The 21,300-nt window shown below is 42.4% G+C and overlaps 1 protein-coding gene across 6 annotated transcripts in view; it reads right to left on the bottom strand.

Annotated features, from left to right (window-relative positions):
• The window catches only part of CTNNA2 (catenin alpha 2), a 1,470,003-nt gene that overhangs the window by 341,117 nt on the left and 1,107,586 nt on the right, over positions 1–21,300 (bottom strand). For all 6 annotated transcript variants that reach the window (XM_075191920.1, XM_075191984.1, XM_075192198.1 and 3 more), the window contains one exon: positions 440–592. In XM_075191920.1, coding sequence (XP_075048021.1) covers positions 440–592 — 153 coding nt within the window. The remainder of the gene's footprint in view (positions 1–439; positions 593–21,300) is intronic.

The raw sequence follows: 21,300 nt of genomic DNA, 5'->3' as shown, positions 1-21,300 counted from the left end.
AGGGCCACACATTGTCCTTAATATCAGAAATAAGGTAGAGCAATACATTTAATTAAAGAAAGAGACATTGATCTGTAATAACGTATCAGCAGACATGTTATACAAGTGTTACACGCTATAACACACACATCTTACAGTAAAACAGGACGGAGCTTGGGGGCCGCCGGTGAAGGCTCGGAGGTTCGCCTGTTGTTGTTCAATACTTAGACTTGTGATGGACATCACATTAAATCAAATCCCTTAAGTTTCACTTTGATTCATTTAACTATAGTAAAAGATTTTTTGTGTGTCTTAAAAAAAAATTAAAAAAAAAACCTGCAGAACTTCAAAGTCAGCTCCACTCTCCTCATTATCACAACAAGGTAATGAAACAGTAGGCCAGCCCGCTGCTTTACAAGTTACATAAAGGATGATCTTTTGATGTGAAACAAAGGCTTACCTCGACCAATTTGTTGGCGTGCTCACGAAACACTTGGGCATATTCCTTTACCTCCTTCTCATTACCACTTTTCGCAGCCTCGATAAGAACCAGCAGGGGGACATTCGTCTCCAGGAAGGAATCTGAGATATGGTCCATTACCGCTTTCCGAAGCTAAGAAACAAGGTTTGGAAATAAGAAAATGTCCTTTTAATGGGAATCGTATTTAACATGTAAATCAGCAAAATTAACTTGTTTAAACGTGAACTGTTCCCAAAGATAGGAAACTTTCATTTGTTCTTTTTTACCAAGGACTTTTGATTAAACTTTTCACAAGGTATAACATAGCAAACAGTAAGCTTAGGCATATGTGGGATAATAGGAACACATCAGCCTTCTTCTATAGAACAATACAGCCTTCTTAAAGGGCAGCTCTGTCAATAATGATAAATGATTTTACCTAATAAAAAATCATTATGATAGGTGCTACAAGTTACAGGAAAATCTCCTGACCGTAGAAATAGGTCTTTTGCCTGAAATCAGCAGTTGTATCCTCAGAAACACAGTGTTGACAAATACTGCATATGATAAATAACTGAATGTCTTTAGTTACAGTTGTAACCATGGGCACGAACTGTGGATTGCAGCAATACACATGTTTTATACTAGAGATGTTCACCAACCCCCGTGTTTTGGGTTTGAATTACGATCTGTATTAACTTTGTGTTTTGGTTTTGGTTTTGGTAAACAACCTTCATGTGTTTTGGCTTTGGTTTTGGTTTTGGATCTGTATTTCTGTTAAACAAAAATGCTAAATAATGCTAAAATCACATAATTTGGCTCTTTTTTTGTGCCTACATTATTATTAAACTCAATAACATTAATTTCCAGTCATTTCCAGTCAATTTTTGCAAGTGACAAGAACACTGCTACCCCTCCTGTTTCTGTGTAAGCAATGGCACTGGATCTCCTGGGGAGGGAGGTACTTATGGAATCCAAAACCCTCAAGATCCGACCACACAAAGATGAAGTTTTGCCTCGATTCAGATCCGAGGAAGCGGGAAGGTACAGAGGCGGCTTGACTAGGTACTCAGATCTGCAATGTTTGGGTGGACTCGGTTTTCGGAAATCAGAGCCCGAGCATCACTATTTTATACTAGAGATGTTTACTGACTCCCGTGCTTTGGTTTTGGTTTTGGATCTGGATTAACTTCATGTTTTGATAGCAGCCAATTAACCTACCAGTATGATTTTGGAATGTGGGAGGAAACCGGAGCACCTACAGGAAACCCACCCAAACACGGGGAGAACATACAAACTCCACACAGATAAGGCCATGGTCGGGAATTGAACTCATGATCCCAGTGCTGTGAGGCAGAAGTGCTAACCACTGAGCCGACGTGCTGCCCATAACTAACTAAATTTCGTTTAGAAGCAGAGAGGCTGTGAATCTTTAACTTTTCCTTCCATGGCCGATCAGATTTACTCTTGCCTTTCAGAACATGCAAAGAATATAAAAATGGTGGCCACACGCATTATTTTCAAGCTACCTCAGGAGTATGTCATGTACCAAATGGGAAAGGCTGTAATTTACAACCTGTACTTTGGATACAAAACAGCCTTGCCCTGTTACTGTCCTTATCATTCCCTGCCTTGACTATTGTAACTTTGTCCAACGACCATTCCACAATTCCTCACGAATGACCTTTGAGAAGGGAAGGCCGGTGTCTCAAAACGTGTTGAAAGAACATAGTTGGTAGAACTTTGAGCCAGAGAAACAAGTGGACACCTTTAGACAGGACTAAGCAGTTATTGTGGGTAACATTGCCTATACGGTGATATAAATGTCAGTCCAAAGCAGGTAAACACTTTGCTTCTTACTAAATACAAAGTAGCTTTTTCTGTGTGGGATGACGTGGAGTTTTCGGTGAAAACAATTGTTTATCTGACAGACACGTCTTTGAGCAGGTACTATTGAATGATGTATTAGTACTACTCACCCATTGATTTGCGATCGCTTAGAAAACATCCATATGAAGTAGCCTTAATTCATTATTTTGAGGACGTTTTACATATTTATTTTTGTAACTACTAGCATGCTAATTTAATATTCCATTTTATGTTTAGACCGCTGGAGGATCGTTATATTTAGTCTTTTAGGAACGCTTAAAAGTCATGGTATATTTTGTTACTTATTTAAGGATTATCATATTAAGTTCAGGTTTTTTAATTTTGCTTGATTATTACATACTGGGAATTAAGATACATTTTTTTTTAATACTAATGAATCGCTTATGAATTGTATTTTTTTTGTTTTATTTAAGACTGATGTGAATATTATGTTATTAATTACAGACAATGCAAGTTTTATGAATGGATTGTAGAGGGGTTATTGCATTTGATGATGACTTTAGAGTTTATGGATAATTAGTGACATTAATTGAGCATCTGGAAGATTGTTGATAGACTATTATTGCTATTGGAAGGTGATAATATTGATTTCATTGTTATTTTTATTTACAGATACTTTGCACTGAATATTCAAATACTTTATGTATGAATTGTTATTTAACATTTTGTTAAAACATTTTGTGTTACACCGTTCTCCCATTTTTTTTCCCATTTTTAGGTATGTTATTTCCCCACCATGAATGCTGTTGTCCACTGCCAGATTAAATATACCGTGGACCTTGGCAAGGGCTTACTCAGGCTCCGTATTCATTTTCTGTGCCTTATTACGATCTGAAACACACATAGGGCTAGATTTACTAAGCTGCGGGTTTGCAAAAGTGGGGATGTTGCCTATAGCAACCAATCAGATTCTAGCTTTCATTTATTTAGTGCTTTCTACAAAATGACAGCTACAATCTGATTGGTTGTTATAGGCAACATCCTCACTTTTGCAAACCCGCAGCTTAGTAAATCTAGCCCATAATCCTGAATAAATCATACCGAGGACCAATTTTGAGTTTACATTTTTTTACAACACACTGTAAGTCCCTAACATTAATTGTATGTATGTACACACTAAGTCTCATACTTCCAGTATTTTGCAAGAAATAACAAGAGGATTCTCCACAGGTACATTGGAAAAAGCAGCAAAACCCTCTCTACTAGTTTACTTTACCACTTGTCTAGTTCAAGTGAAGGAGAAAGGTCTGGTTCCTCCTTACAGCACCGAGCCTGGACTACTGCATGATGCTTGTGTACAGCTCCTGCCATTCCAATACGGCTCCCACTTTACCAGTTCTTATTTTGATGTCTATATCTTCCAGATATACTCTTATGTTTGCCTAAAAATCCTTTAAAGGTAACTATATTAACTGTTCTCTTTTGTGGCAATCGTAAAATAAAATAAAAAAAAGAAGTTGACACAAGCTTACACAAATGACAAAAGATCCTCCATTATAAAATCTTGTATTATTTAAAAAATTACATTGAATTTTGCTGCCATTTCTAACCTGTACAGTAAGGATGGACACCCTGCGGGTTCTCAGTTCAGATAGAAGTACATTTCTCAAAATGCCCTTGGGGAGTACAGGTAGCCTAATTCACGTTTCTGAACTTCAGTGCTGGATAACATGGTAAATGGGAACGCCATTATTGTGAATGGCTTAGTGAGTATTTCCTTCCTCAGATGAAGGGGGCGGGACAGTGATGTCATTGCGTGCATGCATGATGATGTCACAGAGCATCCTCCCCCCCCCTCCCCCCCAGCACTAGCGGGAAAGCAGATAGGAATGGGGGAAGCTCTAAACAAGTCTCTATCTTCCTCACCCTACACACATGGTGGTACCCTCATTTTAAGAGGGGAATACCCTTGTTTAAACACACTTGCCCCTTACTAGATTGTATCTGGTGATCAACAGACAATATGCTCACCAGGGCCTGATTAGTCAATAGGCTGACTTGGCTGCAGTGTAAGGCGCGAGGCTTAGGGGGTTTTAAAGAGAAAGCAATAAAAACTATTGCAAAAATTGACTGCGAGAGGTATTAAGTGAAAATCTATTTTAAAATATAAGATAATACTTGTTCTCCAAAGTAAAAAGAAAACATGAAAGAAAAGTGTAGTAAGGATTTAATGTTGATGTAGTCCCATGGTAATGGCTGAAAACACAATGAGGTATCCTTGGCCGGGAGCTTGATGATAAACGAGTAGGAGAGACGAGGACCAAGGACGACGAAGGGCGCAGGTGTAACAGCCGCCTCCACCTTCACCCTCAGTAGCGCTCGTTCATGTCGTTCCACTATGCAGTTCTGATTTTAATGACAACTAAGTGAGTGACAAAGATTGCCGTGACCCTTTCAAAGAGCCAAGGGGGACCTGAGTTCAATGACACAGGAACATAAACATTGGTGGGGGGGTTGAAGGAATCCGGGCTTTAAATTAAATTAAAGACGAGTTTGTTTTTATCTACCGCATAATACCGTGGCAGGGAAAGGTGGGGGGGGGGGAAACGCTACCAGCATATTAACCTAAGCAGTCCTGACCCCTTAATCAGGACCTGATGCTCACTGCACTATTGCAAATAAGAGACAGTGATTCTGCACATGCAAAAATAAAAGGGGGAAAGAAACACGTGATAGCATTCTGTTCTGAAGCCCTTGAGCTGTTCAGCCCCATATGGAAATTCATGTTATATAAACATTTTTCAAACTTTTATTTGTTCTTATGAAAGGATGTGAATTTTGCGCTATTTTACCACCTTCTGGAGACTACTCTACATTTCAGTCCGGGGCTATAAAGAAACCAATGGTACTTGTGGGAAACACAAAGTCTGAAGAAACAAGCTATGATTTGTGTGGGTACTGCACAGAAAGATGACTAACATTGATGCTGGAATGTGACTGCATCCAAAAGGGCCAAACTAGGCTGACTACAGGGGGGGAGAAAGAGCCTCAGCAGGGGGCTAAGCACACTGTATGTGTCAGAACCTGCTGAGCAATGCCTCACACACGTGGCTTCTGGGAACTGATAGGATGCAAACTAGGCTTTCCCACAATGCATCATTCTAATGCAGAGCCGCAACGACGGCGGTGCGGGCGGTGCGACCGCCCCGGGCGCAAGCCCAAGGGGGCGCAGCCGCCCGATACCTGCATCTGTGCCCACAATTCATTCAGGGCATCAAAAGCAGTGCAGTTCCACCGAAAGCCGGAAGTTCGGCATTTGCGTTCCAAATGCCGAGGTGACCTGGAGGTTTCATCCCCGCTGACGAGCGGGTCATATCCGGAGCCATGCGCTATCACGCTTACTACAGGAGCGTTTAGGAGATCCTCATAAGCAGGTCTGTGTTTTGAATTATAATGCAGTGGTCAAAGTGGATCTATTGCAGCTATAGAGTAATGGTGGCTGTACTGAACAATGCAGCAAATAGACAACTTTTACATTGGAACGGTCGTAGAACGGTCATAGAACGGTCATAGAACGGTCATGCGCTGCGATACCCCGACACTTCTGTTTAACTGTCACAGTCACTTTTCTCTGCAAATGGTGGTCCTTTGAGTGGCCATTTGCAGGCACCACATAAACAAACACTGTGATAGATCATGGAACATTTTTATTAAAACTTGAATGGGACCAGGAACAAGATTAACTTGGTGAACTTGTATTCCAGTTACTGTTGTAGAACTACAAGGCTCACAATGTCCTGCCTGTCATGATGCGACCTGTAGTTCCACAACAGTTGCAGACTTGAGAGATCCACAGGTTGTCTAACTCCGGACATAACAGGATTGTCAGCTGTCGCTTTGTTTTTTGTGTTTTTTTTAAAATAAATACCATTTACTAAGGTCCTGCCCGAATTGTAGACTACAGTATATTCAGGTCAGTCACATTCATCCATTACATCTTTTCTAGCACTTTGATTTGCCTTGTGTATTGTTTCATTTAGACTGTTTTTTCAGAAACTATATGAATATGGAATCCAATGTATTTTGCATAGGGAAATTTCACTGCCTGCCTCTCGGTCACCAGGCACCTGTACTTAGCGATTGTCCCCCTTTGGATCTGCCAGGGCAGGCACAGGCATAGACTCGAGTATGTTGTCTCTATATGAAAACATTATCCTATAGAGGTACTACAGTAAGAGTGTGGGGTATTTACAGAGGAATAGCTGGGTTATATGTACAAAGTGGCATGTTTACCAGTAATGAGCTACAGGTAGGTATTTCTGGGTATAATGACTTTATTACTTATGACATTTTCTCTCTAATATTCAGTGCGCTTGGAACATGAAAGTAGGTGCCCAGGAAGGTGATTATAAATCCCTTCTTAAATACTTCCTGCATTAAATGTGACAGGTAGTTTTTTCCCGGAAAGCTGGGGAGTAATTTTAGCTGTTCTGAATTTTACTGTACAATTCTTTCACTAAAGTGCTAGCCACACCCACTTGTCATATGCCACTCCCACTTAGATGGGGGGCGCCGGTGCCCTGTCTCGCCCAGGGCACCAAAATTTGTAGTTACGGCACTATTCTAATGTGTCTAATATAAGCATCTGAATGAGATTCCCAGGTTTATGGTTGTACATTCTGGGCAAACGTGGAATACTGTGTGCCCCGAGATTCCATCTCATTATAATGTCATCCTACTGTGTGAGAACCAGAACTGTGACACATTTATAAAGATGACAATATTTTTTGTTTTGTACTAGCACACTATGGGCCTGAAGCGTAAGTATTACTTGCAATTGAAACCGTTGCACTTAAGTGAATGCGTATGTACGTCGTATTCAGAGTTGAAGCTGAGCCCGGGCCTGAATAAGCTACAGATGTCAACAGACACACCCCCTCAGACACACGTATCAGACACACCCCTTAGACACACCCCACAGACATACCCCTCGGGAACACCCCCTCAGACATACACTCCTCAGACATACACTCCTCAGACACACCCCTCAGACACACCCCTCAGACACACCCCTCAGACACACCCCTCAGACACACCCCTCAGACACGCCCCTCAGACACGCCCCCCCTCAGACATGCCCCCCCTCAGACATGCCCCCCCTCAGACATGCCCCCCCTCAGACATGCCCCCCCAGACACGCCCCCTCCGACACGCCCCCCCCTCCGACACGCCCCCCTCTCAGACACGCCCTCCTCAGACAAGCCCCTCAGACAAACCCCTCAGACACTTAGGTCCAAATTACAAATAAGTACAAAAACCCTATGAATTTCTATGTTAGAATGTAATTGTTATGAAGCATCATTTCAACTTGAATATCCTAGTGAATACATAGCAGGAACAAGTTCCTAATATGCGTACAATAATAAATATATTATATTTGCTATAACACGTTCGTCAAGTTCTAATCTATGGCCGAGCAACTACTAAGGTCCCAATAAGCGCCTGTCAATCATCTGAAAACCTCTAATTACAAGCAACAATAAATTATTTTTATTGTTGTTTGTGTTTTCTACTATCATTAGTGGGATTGAGCTGCCCACTGTGGGTCTGCAGCAGCAAATAAGTCTGTTTATTGTTAGGTCTCTCCATTTCACATTTCCCTCATATTTACAACGGTTTAACCCCTAATTCTCCTTTAGTGTGCGCCCTAACCCTATTGGGAATTTCTGTTTCTAATTACAAGCAGTTTGCTAGTTCGGGTGTTCGTTATTATCATTATACGCTACTTACAACTAATATTGGAGTCCATGCTCTAGTAGAAATGCTGCAATATACTGCTTTTATGGGGATCAGACAAAGGCTTAGATACACGTGACCACCACACACATTCACAGATTGCCAGCATCGTTTGGGATAGCTGGACACACCAACGTGGCAAGGATCGGAGGCCTCACACATACATAACACAGGCAATTCTATCATGGTAAAATTTTGAGTTTAGGAGGTAACTGCAGATACATGGAATAAAACAAACTGTGTATCTTTCCTGAAGGAAGCTGTTGAGCAGTCTTTTGTTCTGCCTGTAGTGGCTCGGTCCTGTAGATGGAATTTTCACATTCTTTAGATCTGTCATTGTCTTTTAGTACAGAGATAAAGGCAGTTTGGGTAAAAGATGAATTGTGTACACTGTGTTTCTGCATTGTTTCATAGCTTGTGGAAAGTGGAGGTGGCTGTTTACATCTCAACAACACTTCAGATGAGTGAACCCATCTATTATGTGACTTAAAGGCGATTTTCCTATTTTACAGTGCAGCAGAAAACTCAGTATACTGAACAATCTATCCAGATAACCAAATATCCAGAGATACTGGCAGGACATTTATAGAATCTGTTACTTTGTAGTTGCCTATTGTCCCGGAATGTTTGTGAGATTCCTGTAATACCTGGAGAACTCCTGTCTGTGTCCACAGTTATCATCATCATCATCCCCATTTATTTATATAATGCCACTAATTCCGCAGCGCTGTACAGAGAACTCACTCACATCAGTCCCTGCCCCATTGGGGCTTACAGTCTAAATTCCCTAACACACACACTCAGAGGCAGACAGACACAGACAGACACACAGATTAGGGTCAATTTGTTAGCAGCCAATTAACCTATCAGTATGTTTTTGGAGTGTGGGAGGAAACCGGAGTACCTGGAGGAAACCCACGCAAGCACGGGGAGAACATACAAACTCCACACAGATAAGGCCATGGTTGGGAATTGAACTCATGACCCCAGTGCTGTGAGACAGAAGTGCTAACCACTTAGCCACCATGCTGCCCATTTACTGCACAGTTACTGGTATTGACAGTATGACAATGTCATACTCACTAGCACACTGATTGGAAGATTCACCAATCAGAGTAGTGGGAGGCCTCTGCACTTTGATTGGTGAATTGCTGGAACTCTCCGCTAATCAGAGTGCAGGATGCTATCACATGGCCTGTACAGTGCGCAAAGAGACAGCGGAGGACTGCAGGGGGTGTAAGTAATTTAATTGGGTCGCCACCAGGATATGCGGTCTCATTTTGCACCAATAGAGATTAGTTGGGGGAGGGCTCTGTATTATAATACCACTGGGTCTGATTTTTTTTTTTTAAATAACAGAAAGTAGGAGAGGGGCTAAGTCCCTTTCCCCAAAAAACCTGCTGCCAGGTCCCCGCTGTTCTTCCCAAATCGCCGGCTTGGACATGTGCGCTGCACAGGTGATGATGCAACATTGCGCACTCAGCGGCACTAGCCAGTATGTCTATATGTCAGGGAAAATGCAAGAATAGTGAGTCAGCACAAGGCTTGTATTACCAATAAATGATTTTGCTTTGCTCTTTTAAATATTTTTTAATGACATTTAATTTTGTAATAATTTATTATAAATACAAAATGTATTTGTTCAAATTTGATAGAGAGATCTTTAATAGTTAAATAAATTAGGGCCTATTTATGAAGCCCAATCAAAGCGAGAAATCATTTATCGCAGCAATAAGGCTTTTTTTTTTTTTATTCTTTTTTTTTGGGCATTGCTCTATTTATTGACCCCAAGCAATTGGGCCCCCATGCTTCTGTATAGGAGACCTTTTTATTTATTAAAGCAGTGTGGCAGTAATTCCACTATGCGCTGCTTGGTTATCGCCGGTGTTGCCATAACTTTTACAGCGAAGTAAAAACAATTCACCTTTCAGCCCTGCTGCTCTATAGAGTCTCTAGCGGCAATGGAGAAACCCCATCTAGCGGAATACTGTACACAGATCCTGCCTGGCGGTGCTGGACACACCCCTGGGAGGCCCTAGACACGCCCATGAGTGGGGCTAGACACACCCCTTGGAGGAGGCAGGAAACACCCTCTTTGGTGTTACCTGCTGCTCCTAGGTGTTATTTGCATAATTCCTGAAAGGGGGCGTGACCATGGCATGATGGGGACACGGCGACGCCCCAGAGAGCCACCCTAGCGCTGTAAAGCATTAGGCTGCCCATCACATACCTCCCTTTCACCAACATTTCAACCCGTGGGACAAACATGTCCCTGAGAACGACAGCGGGACAGAGCCCTAAAATCGCTTTGGGAGTCGTTAATGCCTACAGAAAAACATAAGGGGAAGGAGTCTGCCCTCTTCAGACATGAGCATTGGCTAAATAATACTTTTAGAATAATTCTGAAAGAGTGGAATTGTTTCATTGCATAGTTACCATAAAATAAATACTTTCTTTTTGTCCTTTTCAACCTTTAAATAATGTTTCTGAAAGCAGTCATTTGTGAACAATTTATATTTATAGATTCAACTGAAGACAGTCTGACTTTTACCTTCCTGTTTATTAACTGTGTGTAGCCTGGTGAGTGGAAGGATACAGTGTCAGTAATAGTAGTTTTATTGTACTACTAGGCGTTTATTTGCTAAAGGATAACGAGGGTCTGGGAGGACCAAGGACCACGTTAATGTATCTTTGCTGCAGAAACTGTCTACTCTCACAAGGAGTTATTAATTACCATAATGCAAATGTTCAGTAACCTGTAGCAACCAATCATCATTGACCTTTCATCAAACTAGTGCAGATTCCACCGGAAAAACATTTGTTACTTTGGTATTTAATCTATTTACTCTTCTGCATTTTGTTAGTAAACAACGTCCACAGACTTTATAACTTGGCGGAAAGTAGTCTAAGATACAACACTGTACACTTCAATAACAAAACTGCAAATACAGCTACAAATACAAAACACTGATTTATAGATCTTTTCACTCTAAATGTAACTCTTCTAACTTTATAACTTGCTTATAGCAATGTCACAGAACAACACAGAGTTCACTAGACAACAGTAGTCCAGATTTGGATTCAAGATATTGTCTTAAATCTCACAATAACACCAAATTGCACCAAATGAAACCAAAACAATTCAATATGAAAGACAGCGGTAGCTCAGTCATGTAAAAAGTCCCCTTAATATATGTGTTTACTAAGATTTGCTAATGCACATTTGTATTAATGAATAAAATGAGACCCGGCTGCAGCTTTCAGGGCTGGAATTAGCAGACACATCCGAAATGTACACTTAATGAGAATTCGCAAACCTTTTGAAGATTAAGCACCTGTTCTACCAAGGGAAGCAGATGCTTGGGGGGCAGGGAGGAGGGGAGAGGGGGGGTCAAATATTACTAAGAGTGATGGTATAAATTTCCTTACTTCCAAAAGATAAACAAAAATCAATGTCAAACTTTTTTTGGCGCTTGCTCCTAGAACAGAAATATAATTGAAGTCCTAAGCAATTCTTTCTCAATCAATCCAATAACACAGCCAAAGGCATCTGTACTTTCTTTAAAGTCCCCTACCAACAAGAAAGGGGGAGAAAAAATCCTGTTTTAGCCAACCTTCGCTGCAGCAACGTCAGGCCGGCCAGCGCCGACAGGGGGATACACTAACAGAGTTGATTAAGAATAAACTACCTGGAGAACGGGAGATTTCACATGCAAGAAGCTTTTTCATTCCGCTCTGAGACATATAACAGGGAAAACAAATCATTCTAAGGCAGAAATAATAAATAGAAGATAAGATAATGATTGCATCCAAACCTGAGATTTATATAACAGGACTTTATGTTGCTTTGAATAATTTGATTCTTATTACGATTTTAAATATAGCGCCGACATATTCGGTAGCGCTGTAGAATCAGGAAACTTTATTGAGTCATATCAGCCCCTGCTCTCCTGGAGCTTACAATTTAATTCCCTATTACAGACACACATAACTAGGTCAACGCTAGAAGCCAATTATCAGTATAAGTCTTTGGACCATGGGAAGAAGTGGAACATTGGAGGGAAAGCCACAGGATCATGGGGAGAACATACATCTTAACCGCAGATTGGTGACAAATCTCTTAAAGGAGATGTATTTTTATTAACATCGTTATTCATCCTTCCGATGCGTTATGGTTGAAAACAACATTTAAAAAACGTATGAGGTTCTCTGGTTGCCTCTTATACGACTTGCATGGAAGTGGAAAAGGATCAAAATCTAGTGCAGCACGGTGGCTCAGTGGTTAGCACTTCTGCCTCACAGCACTGGGGTCATGAGTTCAATTCCCGACCATGGCCTTATCTGTGAGGAGTTTGTACGTTCTCCCCGTGTTTGCGTGGGTTTCCTCTTGGTGCTCCGGTTTCCCCCCACACTCCAAAGAAAACATACTAGTAGGTTAATTGGCTGTTAAAAATTGACATTAGTCTGTGTGTGAATCTAGACTGTAAGCCCCAGTGGGGCAGGGACTGATGTGAGTGAGTTCTCTGTACAGCACTGCGCAATTAGTGGCGCTATGTAAATAAATGATGATAGTGCAGGCCTTTTTTTGGTTAAAAATAGACTTGCTGACGCTCCCATGTTTCTGTACATCCTCCCAGATGCCCGAGAGAGTCTGCAATTCTTCCAGGCGCCCGGTGCAGTGTGCGGCGACCAAGGCGCAATAATGCAATTTACCCACCGACGCGCAATGATACAATCTGTAGGTGGTGCAGGATACAGCAATCAGTAAACCGTGGCGACATAAATCACATCAGCCCGACCAGCCCTCCCTGACTTCAAAGACCAGAGGGTGGGTTTACAAAGTTGACAAGTACGGTTAAAAGTAGTTTTAAAAAAAACAAGGTAAGAGGCGTGCAAACGTAGGCCATGCACACTAAAGGCATGTTCAAACGCATGAGGCTCATGAAGACCCGCAGAAACACGCACACGCCTGTTAGCAGGCAGATTATTTGCACTTGCTAAAACGTGTTGGTGGTGACTTGTCATAAACCAGGTGTATATGCAAAAGTGGCCGCATTTCTAGATGCCTACGGTGAGGTGGTCGCTCCCCCTGTCCCGTTGCCGAAGACAGGCACATTGGGAGGTTACTCTCGTTTTGCATCAGCCCCTTTATCTCTATCCCTAATAAACGCCCTCACTCTCAGGGGGAAGAACCAGAAACCCCCCCCCCCTCCGCGAATGAACGGACACTAAACACTGCCCTGTACTGTGCTACAGTATTGTTATATAAGCAACATGACCTGGCATTACCTCCTGCAGTGCACCCGATGGGACTCATGTAGTGCAAATCCGGGTAAGGTGTGCAAATTTGCACCTAACATGTTGTAGTGCCAACACAATGTATTATTGCATGCAGGGAGAATAATGGCTCCATGTAGCACACAAATACTGGGCAGCTTTATTTTTACCCTGGAACTTAGAGTTGAGCTGGGACACGCCCTTTTCCAACTCTAAACATTTACCTGTATCTACTCCTAACTCTAAGGTAGATTTACTAAAACCTTCTAAAAAAGGAAAAGTCTCAGTGTGGCCCGTAGCAACCAATGAAATTGTAGCTATCATTAATCTAGTACAGTCTAGAAAATGAGAGCTAGAATCTGATTGGCTGCTGTGGGCAGCACCCCACTTTACCTTTTCTTAAAAAGTTTAGTAAATTTCCCCCTAAATGAGTCCCGATAAAAGTAGCCTTAAGGACTTGTAGAATGTACACACTAGTCACTTCCCACCCCGCCTAAGCAGAAGAGTCATCAAACTTACCCCACGCTGAGGTGATGTTTCCATATCTGTGCTGCCACAAAAAATAACGATGCCTTCTTTAACTTATCTACAATTACAGTGTGTATTGCCAATGTCCACAATCATTTTCTCCTGAATGACATTAAAGTCTCTTTTTCAGATATACTTTAGCCAATTTCCACTCATCTAAGAAAAATCACCCATTTTGATCTTGTAAATATTTTTGCCAGCTCAGGCCTTGGTGGGATTCATTACTTTCTAAGAGGAAACTAATATTTATTTATTAATGTTTATTTATATAGCGCCAATCATAGGACACAGCTCTATATAGAGGATGTGTACTATCTTTGTAGTAAACAGAGAAATTACGTTTTATTTAGGACTGACTAACACTTAAGGCAATGGAGCTTTTTTTAATAAACACCCTAACAATTGATATCTTCATCTCAAACCAACACATATCATACACGTGTGCACAAAATTAAGAAACTAGTAATAAATAAGGGCAGGCGACCATTTGTTCTTGGAAAACTGGAGGTCCCAGCTTTATTAACTGATTGATGAAAAAAGTTGGTGGCAAGAACACACAGAGCCTTCGGGGTATATTTACTAAACTGCGGTTTTGAAAAAGTGGAGATGTTGCCCATAGCAACCAATCAGGTTATAGCTGTCATGTATTTAGTACATTCTACAAAATGACAGCTAGAATCTGATTGGTTGCTATAGGCAACATCTCTGCTTTTTCAAACCCGCAGTTTAGTAAATCTAGCCCTTGGTTCGCTAAAGTCCGGTGCCTCCTGGGGCTCTGAGTCTCTCTACCCCTCGTTTGGCTCAGTCAGGGCTCATGTTAAGGCAAGTGGGAGCTGGCTGGGCAGTGGGGCACCTTAGTATGCTACCTAGGGCTGGGTCACTGGGCTGTCTGCATTTTTATTCCTTTAAAATAGGCTTCTGAGTCGAGTCTTGCCCCCGGGCTAAAATTTGCCAGCCCTCCCCAGAAGGCAAGTCCCGGATCTCCCTCAAAGGGCAAGCTCAGCGCATATAGGCGCTTTAATTAAGGGGACAGCGCTTCGTGGCCCAACTCTTTTCAAACCCTACGACATCAACGTGAACGTGGCTCTGTACCGCCAAGCTGTGGCCTCATCTGAAAATAGAAAACGTTAAGCAGAGAAATAAAAATCACGGTAATGACATAAATGACGAACTGTCATTGATGGGGTTTCTTTTTTGGGGGGGGGGTCAAATCAATGGCACCAGCGCTGCTGGGCAACACTGCTTACCACTGTGCCACCATGCCTTTCACTGCTTCTTTTCTTGTACCGATTGAGCTCACCGTGTCTGATAATAAATGCAGAACCTTCCTGACTTGCTTATTACAAGCAGACATTGCTCATTTCTGAGCTACTGCTTATTTTCCATTTCTCACGTCCTTGTATACAAGATGGAAAATGAAGTTAACAGTTTTTATATATTCTGCTAGGCCGCAATTTTTTTCCCTATGAATCAATGAACTCTCTACGGAGTGACTTGACAAAATCATTCCTTAACAGTGACAGCCATACGAGATGAGGGCATTCTTCCCACAGCTTAAATGGATATATGACAAGGGAATATTAATTGCACAAGACAAGGCATTTAAAGGCATTAGCTCAGCACCACAAGTCTATTTTATTCAATTAGGGTTATTCATCAATGTAAATAACTGTTGGAAAGCTAAAGCTAATCTCATGTTTTTCTGTCATTTTTTTCTTTCCCTCTTGATACTTGAAGAGAGGACAGCCAAGAAGAGGGCATATGAATATGTAACTGTTAACTAGTAGCTTTCTATCAGAAACTGAGGCAGAATTTATGTAGAAACCAAGGCAGGAACTCAGTAGTGTTCTGATGATATAATGTTCTGGTGATATAGTGTTCTGGTCATATAATGTTCTGATGATAGTGTTCTGGTGATATAGTGCTCCGGTAATATAGTGTTCTGGTGATATAGTGTTCTGGTGATATAATGTTCTGGTGATATAGTGTTCTGATGGTAGTGTTCTGGTGATATAATGTTCTGGTGATAGTGTTCTGGTGATATAGTGTTCTGATGATATAATGTTCTGATGGTAGTGTTCTAGTGATATAATGTTCTGGTGATAGTGTTCTGGTGATATAGTGTTCTGGTGATATAGTGTTCTGGTGATATAGTGTTCTGGTTATATAGTGTTCCGGTGATAGTGTTCCGGTGATATAGTGCTCCGGTGATATAGTGTTTGTGGTGATATAGTGTTCCGGTGATATAGTGTTCCGGTGATATAGTGATCTGGCAATATATTGTTTCAGTTACATAGTGTTCCTGCAATATATTGTTTCAGTTATATAGTGTTACGGTGACAGGGCCGGACTGGGACTAAAAATCAGCCCTGGCATTTATAGCACACAGGCCCACGTGTTGTGAGCTCCATGCACTATATTGTTGCACACTGATGCTGGCGCAGTGCACATTGCTGGTGCTGTACAATATGATGTAGTATGAGTGTTTGTGTGTGGGGGGTATTTATTTCTCCTAATGACCCTCAACATTACATTGTTAGCACCCCAATTACATCAATAAATACCATGACAATACATTATATGTGCCCAAATTACAGCAATAAATAACCCCGCACAGACACTCATATTACATCAATCACCCCCACATTACAGCAACCGGCATCACACCCCACATTACAACAACCGGCATCACCCCCCACATTACAGCGTCCAGCATGACCCCCCACATTACAGCATCCATCATGACCCCTCACATTACAGCGTCCAGCATGACCCACCACATTACAGCATCCATCATGACCCCTCACATTACAGCGTCCAGCATGACCCCCCACATTACAGCATCAATCATGACCCCCCACATTACAGCGTCCAGCATGACCCCCCACATTACAGCATCCATTATGACCCCCCACATTAAAGCGTCCAGCATGACCCCCCACATTACAGCATCCAGCATGACCCCCCACATTACAGCACCCAGCATCACCTCCCACATTACAGCATCCAGCATCACCTCCCACATTACAGCATCCAGCATCACCCCCCACATTACAGCATCCAGCATCACCCCCCACATTACAGCGTCCAGCATCACCCCCCACATTACAGCATCCAGCATCACCTCCCACATTACAGCATCCAGCATCACCTCCCACATTACAGCATCCAGCATGACCCCCCACATTACAGCGTCCAGCATCACCCCCCACATTACAGCATCCGGCATCACCCCCCACATTACAGCATCCGGCATAAACCCCCACATTACAACATCCGGCATCACCCCCCACATTACAGCATCCCGCATCACCCCCCACATTACAGCAACCAGCATCAACCCCACATTACAGCAATACCCTCTCCTACTTATTAACAATACTAAGCCACAAACACACTAGAACATTGCCGCCACCACGCCACCCCATACTACAGCAATACCACCAATTATACAGGCGCCACTGTAGGAAACCAATGTTTTGCTTTTTTCAAATCTCCCACAAGATAGCAACAACAGAATACATACACACATATAGGTAACAGGTACCCTTTTCCCTCAATTAAATAGTAATGGCAGAATTTTCATGAATCATTCCACATGAAATAAAACTCTAACATATATCTAAAAAAAAAAAACATAACTATTGAATGATCATTTGAACCCACACGGCCACATTAAAATTATTTCCATCTACAGCAAAATGTCAGAGAAGATAATATGGCAGAAGTTCATATTATGCCACACCATAGTGCGCCCAGTTCATATTATGCCACATCGTAGTGCCACAAGGTCATATTATGCCATAATAGTGTCCCCAAATAACATTATACCATAGAAGTGCCCACAAATCATTAGTAGTGCCCAGACAAAAACTCATTCACAAATAAAAATTGTACAGCATATCAGATACTGAGTGAGTGTGTAAGTCCCAGGAGCAGCTTAATAAACCATTTACAATGCAAACATAAATAGATATATTGACACAATCAGATAAAATTTATGACAAGCAGCGTTTTTTCCTCTTAATAAAAAATCTTTGTACAGATAAATATGCAAGAAACATTACAGCGCAATAATGAGCAATACATAGTGTTTTAAACTTCATTGGATACACAGTAGTGCCCCCAGTTCAAGAAAGGATGGTTAAAAACACATTGCACACGAGAAAATATTTGAACTTACCTGATTATGGCATCCTGTGTTCTGTTCTCCTACTGGGCGCACTGGGCGAGGAGGGATCAGCAGCTGTCAGCTCACAGGCAGTCGGGAGCAGGAACAGAGGGCAGTGGTCGAAGCGGAAATTTAGAAGTGGGGGTATAGAAAATATAAGTGAATTGTCCCCTCTGTGCATTCCTATTCTTCATTACTACTTGTGTTTTATGATGGCTGCATCCCTGACATTCCCATTATTAAGATGTCTCTCCCTTTACAAGTGTAAAGGGAGAGACATCTTTTACCTATGCCGCTGCACCATATTCTCCTTTGTCCCTCTCACTTAACCCCCTGCACCACCTTCTCCCCTGGCACTCTCACACGTCTTCCTGCAACACCTTCTCCCCTGGCACTCTCACACGTCTTCCTGCACCCTCTACCCCCTGGCTCTCTCACCCCTCTTCCTGCACCCCCTACCTCCCTGGCTCTCTCACCCCTCTTCCTGCACCCCCTACCTCCCTGGCTCTCTCACTCCCTCTTCCTGCACACCCTTCCCCCCTGGCTCTCTCACCCCTTCTTCCAGTGCCCCCTACCCCCTGGCTCTCTCACCCCTCTCCCAGCACCCCCTTCGGCTCTCTCATCCCCTTTCCCAGCACTCCCTTACGCTCTCTCACCCCCTCTCCTAGCACCCCCTGGCTCTCACCCCCTTTGGCTCTCTCACCTCCTTTCCCAGCACCCCCTTCGGCTCTCTCACCCCCTCTCCCAGCACCCCCTGGCTCTCATCCCCTTTCCCAGCACCCCCTTCGGCTCTCTCACCCCCTCTCCCAGCACCGTCTTTGGCTCTCTCACCCCCTCTCCCAGCACCCCCTTCCGCTCTATCACCCCCTTTCCCAGCACCCCCTTCCGCTCTCTCACCCCCTTTCCCAGCACCCCCTTCGGCTCTCACCTCCTTTCCCAGCACCCCCTTTGGCTCTCTCACCCCCTCTCCCAGCACCCCCTGGCTCTCATCCCCTTTCCCAGCACCCCCTTCGGCTCTCTCACCCCCTCTCCCAGCACCCCCTGGCTCTCACCCACTCTCCTAGCACCCCTTGGCTCTCACCCCCTTTCCCAGCACCCCCTGGCTCTCACCCCCGCGACCCCCCCCCCCCCCCCGAAAATTGCGGCACCCCCGCGACCACCCCCCGAAAATCGTGGGCACCCCCCGAAAATCGCGGCACCCCCGCGACCCCCCCCCCCTCTCCGAAAATCGCGGGCACCCCCCGAAAATCGCGGCACCCCCACGACCCCCCCCCCTCCAAAAATCGCGGGCACCCCCCGAAAATCGCGGCACCCCCCCCCCTCTTCAGTAAAAAAAAAAGCAAATTAAAAAAAAAAACAGGAAACTCACCAGTGTAACTGGCTGCACAGCATAACGGGGAAGGGAGCTGGGGAGCGCGCAGCAGAGGTGGCTGGTTCCTGGAACCACCAGCCACCAAGAAGACAGGGGGAGTTGGGCCGGCCCATATAGCCATCGGCCCTTCTGGCATTTGCCAGAAGTGCCAGATGGCCAGTCCGGCCCTGTATGCCAGCGTAATCTTCATAAAATATAATGTATCTATGTATCTATTCTATTATATAACTTTAATTTTTCTCCATAATTGAGCACAATACGTTGTGATCAGGCCCCTCCAAAGCAACATACAACTTGGATCAGTACTTCCAAATAATAGAAAATAAAATATGGTGTATAATATGACCAAAAGAGCTCTACTCCTATCAGTCCACCCAAAGTCAGGTGCTCATTATATAATAAATGAATAAAAGCAAGAGAGGCAGTCTACATGATGCAGAGGGAGTCGAGAGACAGTCAGCTCTTAGGGCTAGTGAATAAGGGAGAGTAGAGAAGTGTTGGGTCTACAGTATATATTGCTATTTAATATATATATATATATATATATATATATATATATATATATATATATATAATCACTTTTTTGTCTTGTGTTTTTTTTAGCTTTTATCTTTGGGCATACTAATTGTAGTCCATATATTGTATTCTCTTTCATTTTCCATTATTGGATGTGTTGTTTATAAATTCAATTTCAAATGGCTTAAGATGAGCTAAGAACGAGCAACCTTAAATACCGTGCTAGCTGCTTCAAGAAATACTGCACATGTGCTGTGTTTAATATATAATCTAATGCATCCTGCAAGAGCATAAAACAATGACTGTTACCAGTTTATCCTTACCAATGTTTTGCTTGTACTACTCATTTTGCTGTTTGATAACACACAAGATGAATGCTACATATTAGATGCATTTATTTTTTTAAAAAAATGCGTGCACTAGCATATTATCCGTCAAGATTTATAGAGAGTAAACCAGCAGTATATTGACCTCATGCAGGTGCAAAACGCGTGGGTAGACTAACAAGCCTGCTCAGTAATCAGCCTCTGAATATGCAATAAGCCGCTTCTGTATGTGAAATGTCTTCATTATGTGGCCATTTCAATGTTCTTTGCTTTGTGCTGGAGCACAAAGACTACTTAAATGCCTTAAAATATTCAACGCACCTTCACATATTATGTGTCTGACCTTTTATTAGCTATATATATATATATATATATATATATATATATATATATATATATATATATATATATCAAGGTGAGGAACATGTTAAGGTGTTTAGAAACTGTTACAGTGTTTGAAGAGTCTTTGTGTTCCCAACGTTCCATCCTCAGGGAACGTGGTGAGGAGACCATGAAACGTTCGACCTGTTGATCTAATTGCTCATCCACTGATATTCCAAGGACTTTGGGGAAATCTAAAACATTGTGCACAGACTGGTAAGTCCATCTGCACTGTTTCAGCTGATTGCTGATTATTATTTTTGTGAAAAAATCGACAATCAAATCAACAATTGTGTGCTAATTGTCTGATTCTGATCGAAAAAAAAGTCTAGTGTCTTTGCCACCATGATCAACCCTATTAATGTCACAATTTGTGCCCAATATTGCTTAAGTATTGATAATATGAATGAGATCTGTACGATCTATATTGATATGAGACAGGTTCTAAATATTAATATAAAATGATAAGAAACCAAAATAAGAAATGAATGCAAAAAAAAAGCAAACATGAAACTGAAACTACACAATGTTCCTGATTCTTTAAGGAACTTAGGCAAGAAATTGAGTAAGTTTTCTTACTTGAGTTTTCTGGACCAAACCATGTTACAATGCAAGGGGTGCAAATTAGTTTATTATTTAGCACATAAGTTAAATACTGACTGTT

Source organism: Mixophyes fleayi, chromosome 1 (genome assembly GCF_038048845.1).
Source record: "Mixophyes fleayi isolate aMixFle1 chromosome 1, aMixFle1.hap1, whole genome shotgun sequence".
Taxonomy (NCBI): domain Eukaryota; kingdom Metazoa; phylum Chordata; class Amphibia; order Anura; family Limnodynastidae; genus Mixophyes; species Mixophyes fleayi.
Note: the sequence above shows the minus strand (reverse complement) of the source record. Positions and strands in the feature narration are given on the sequence as shown.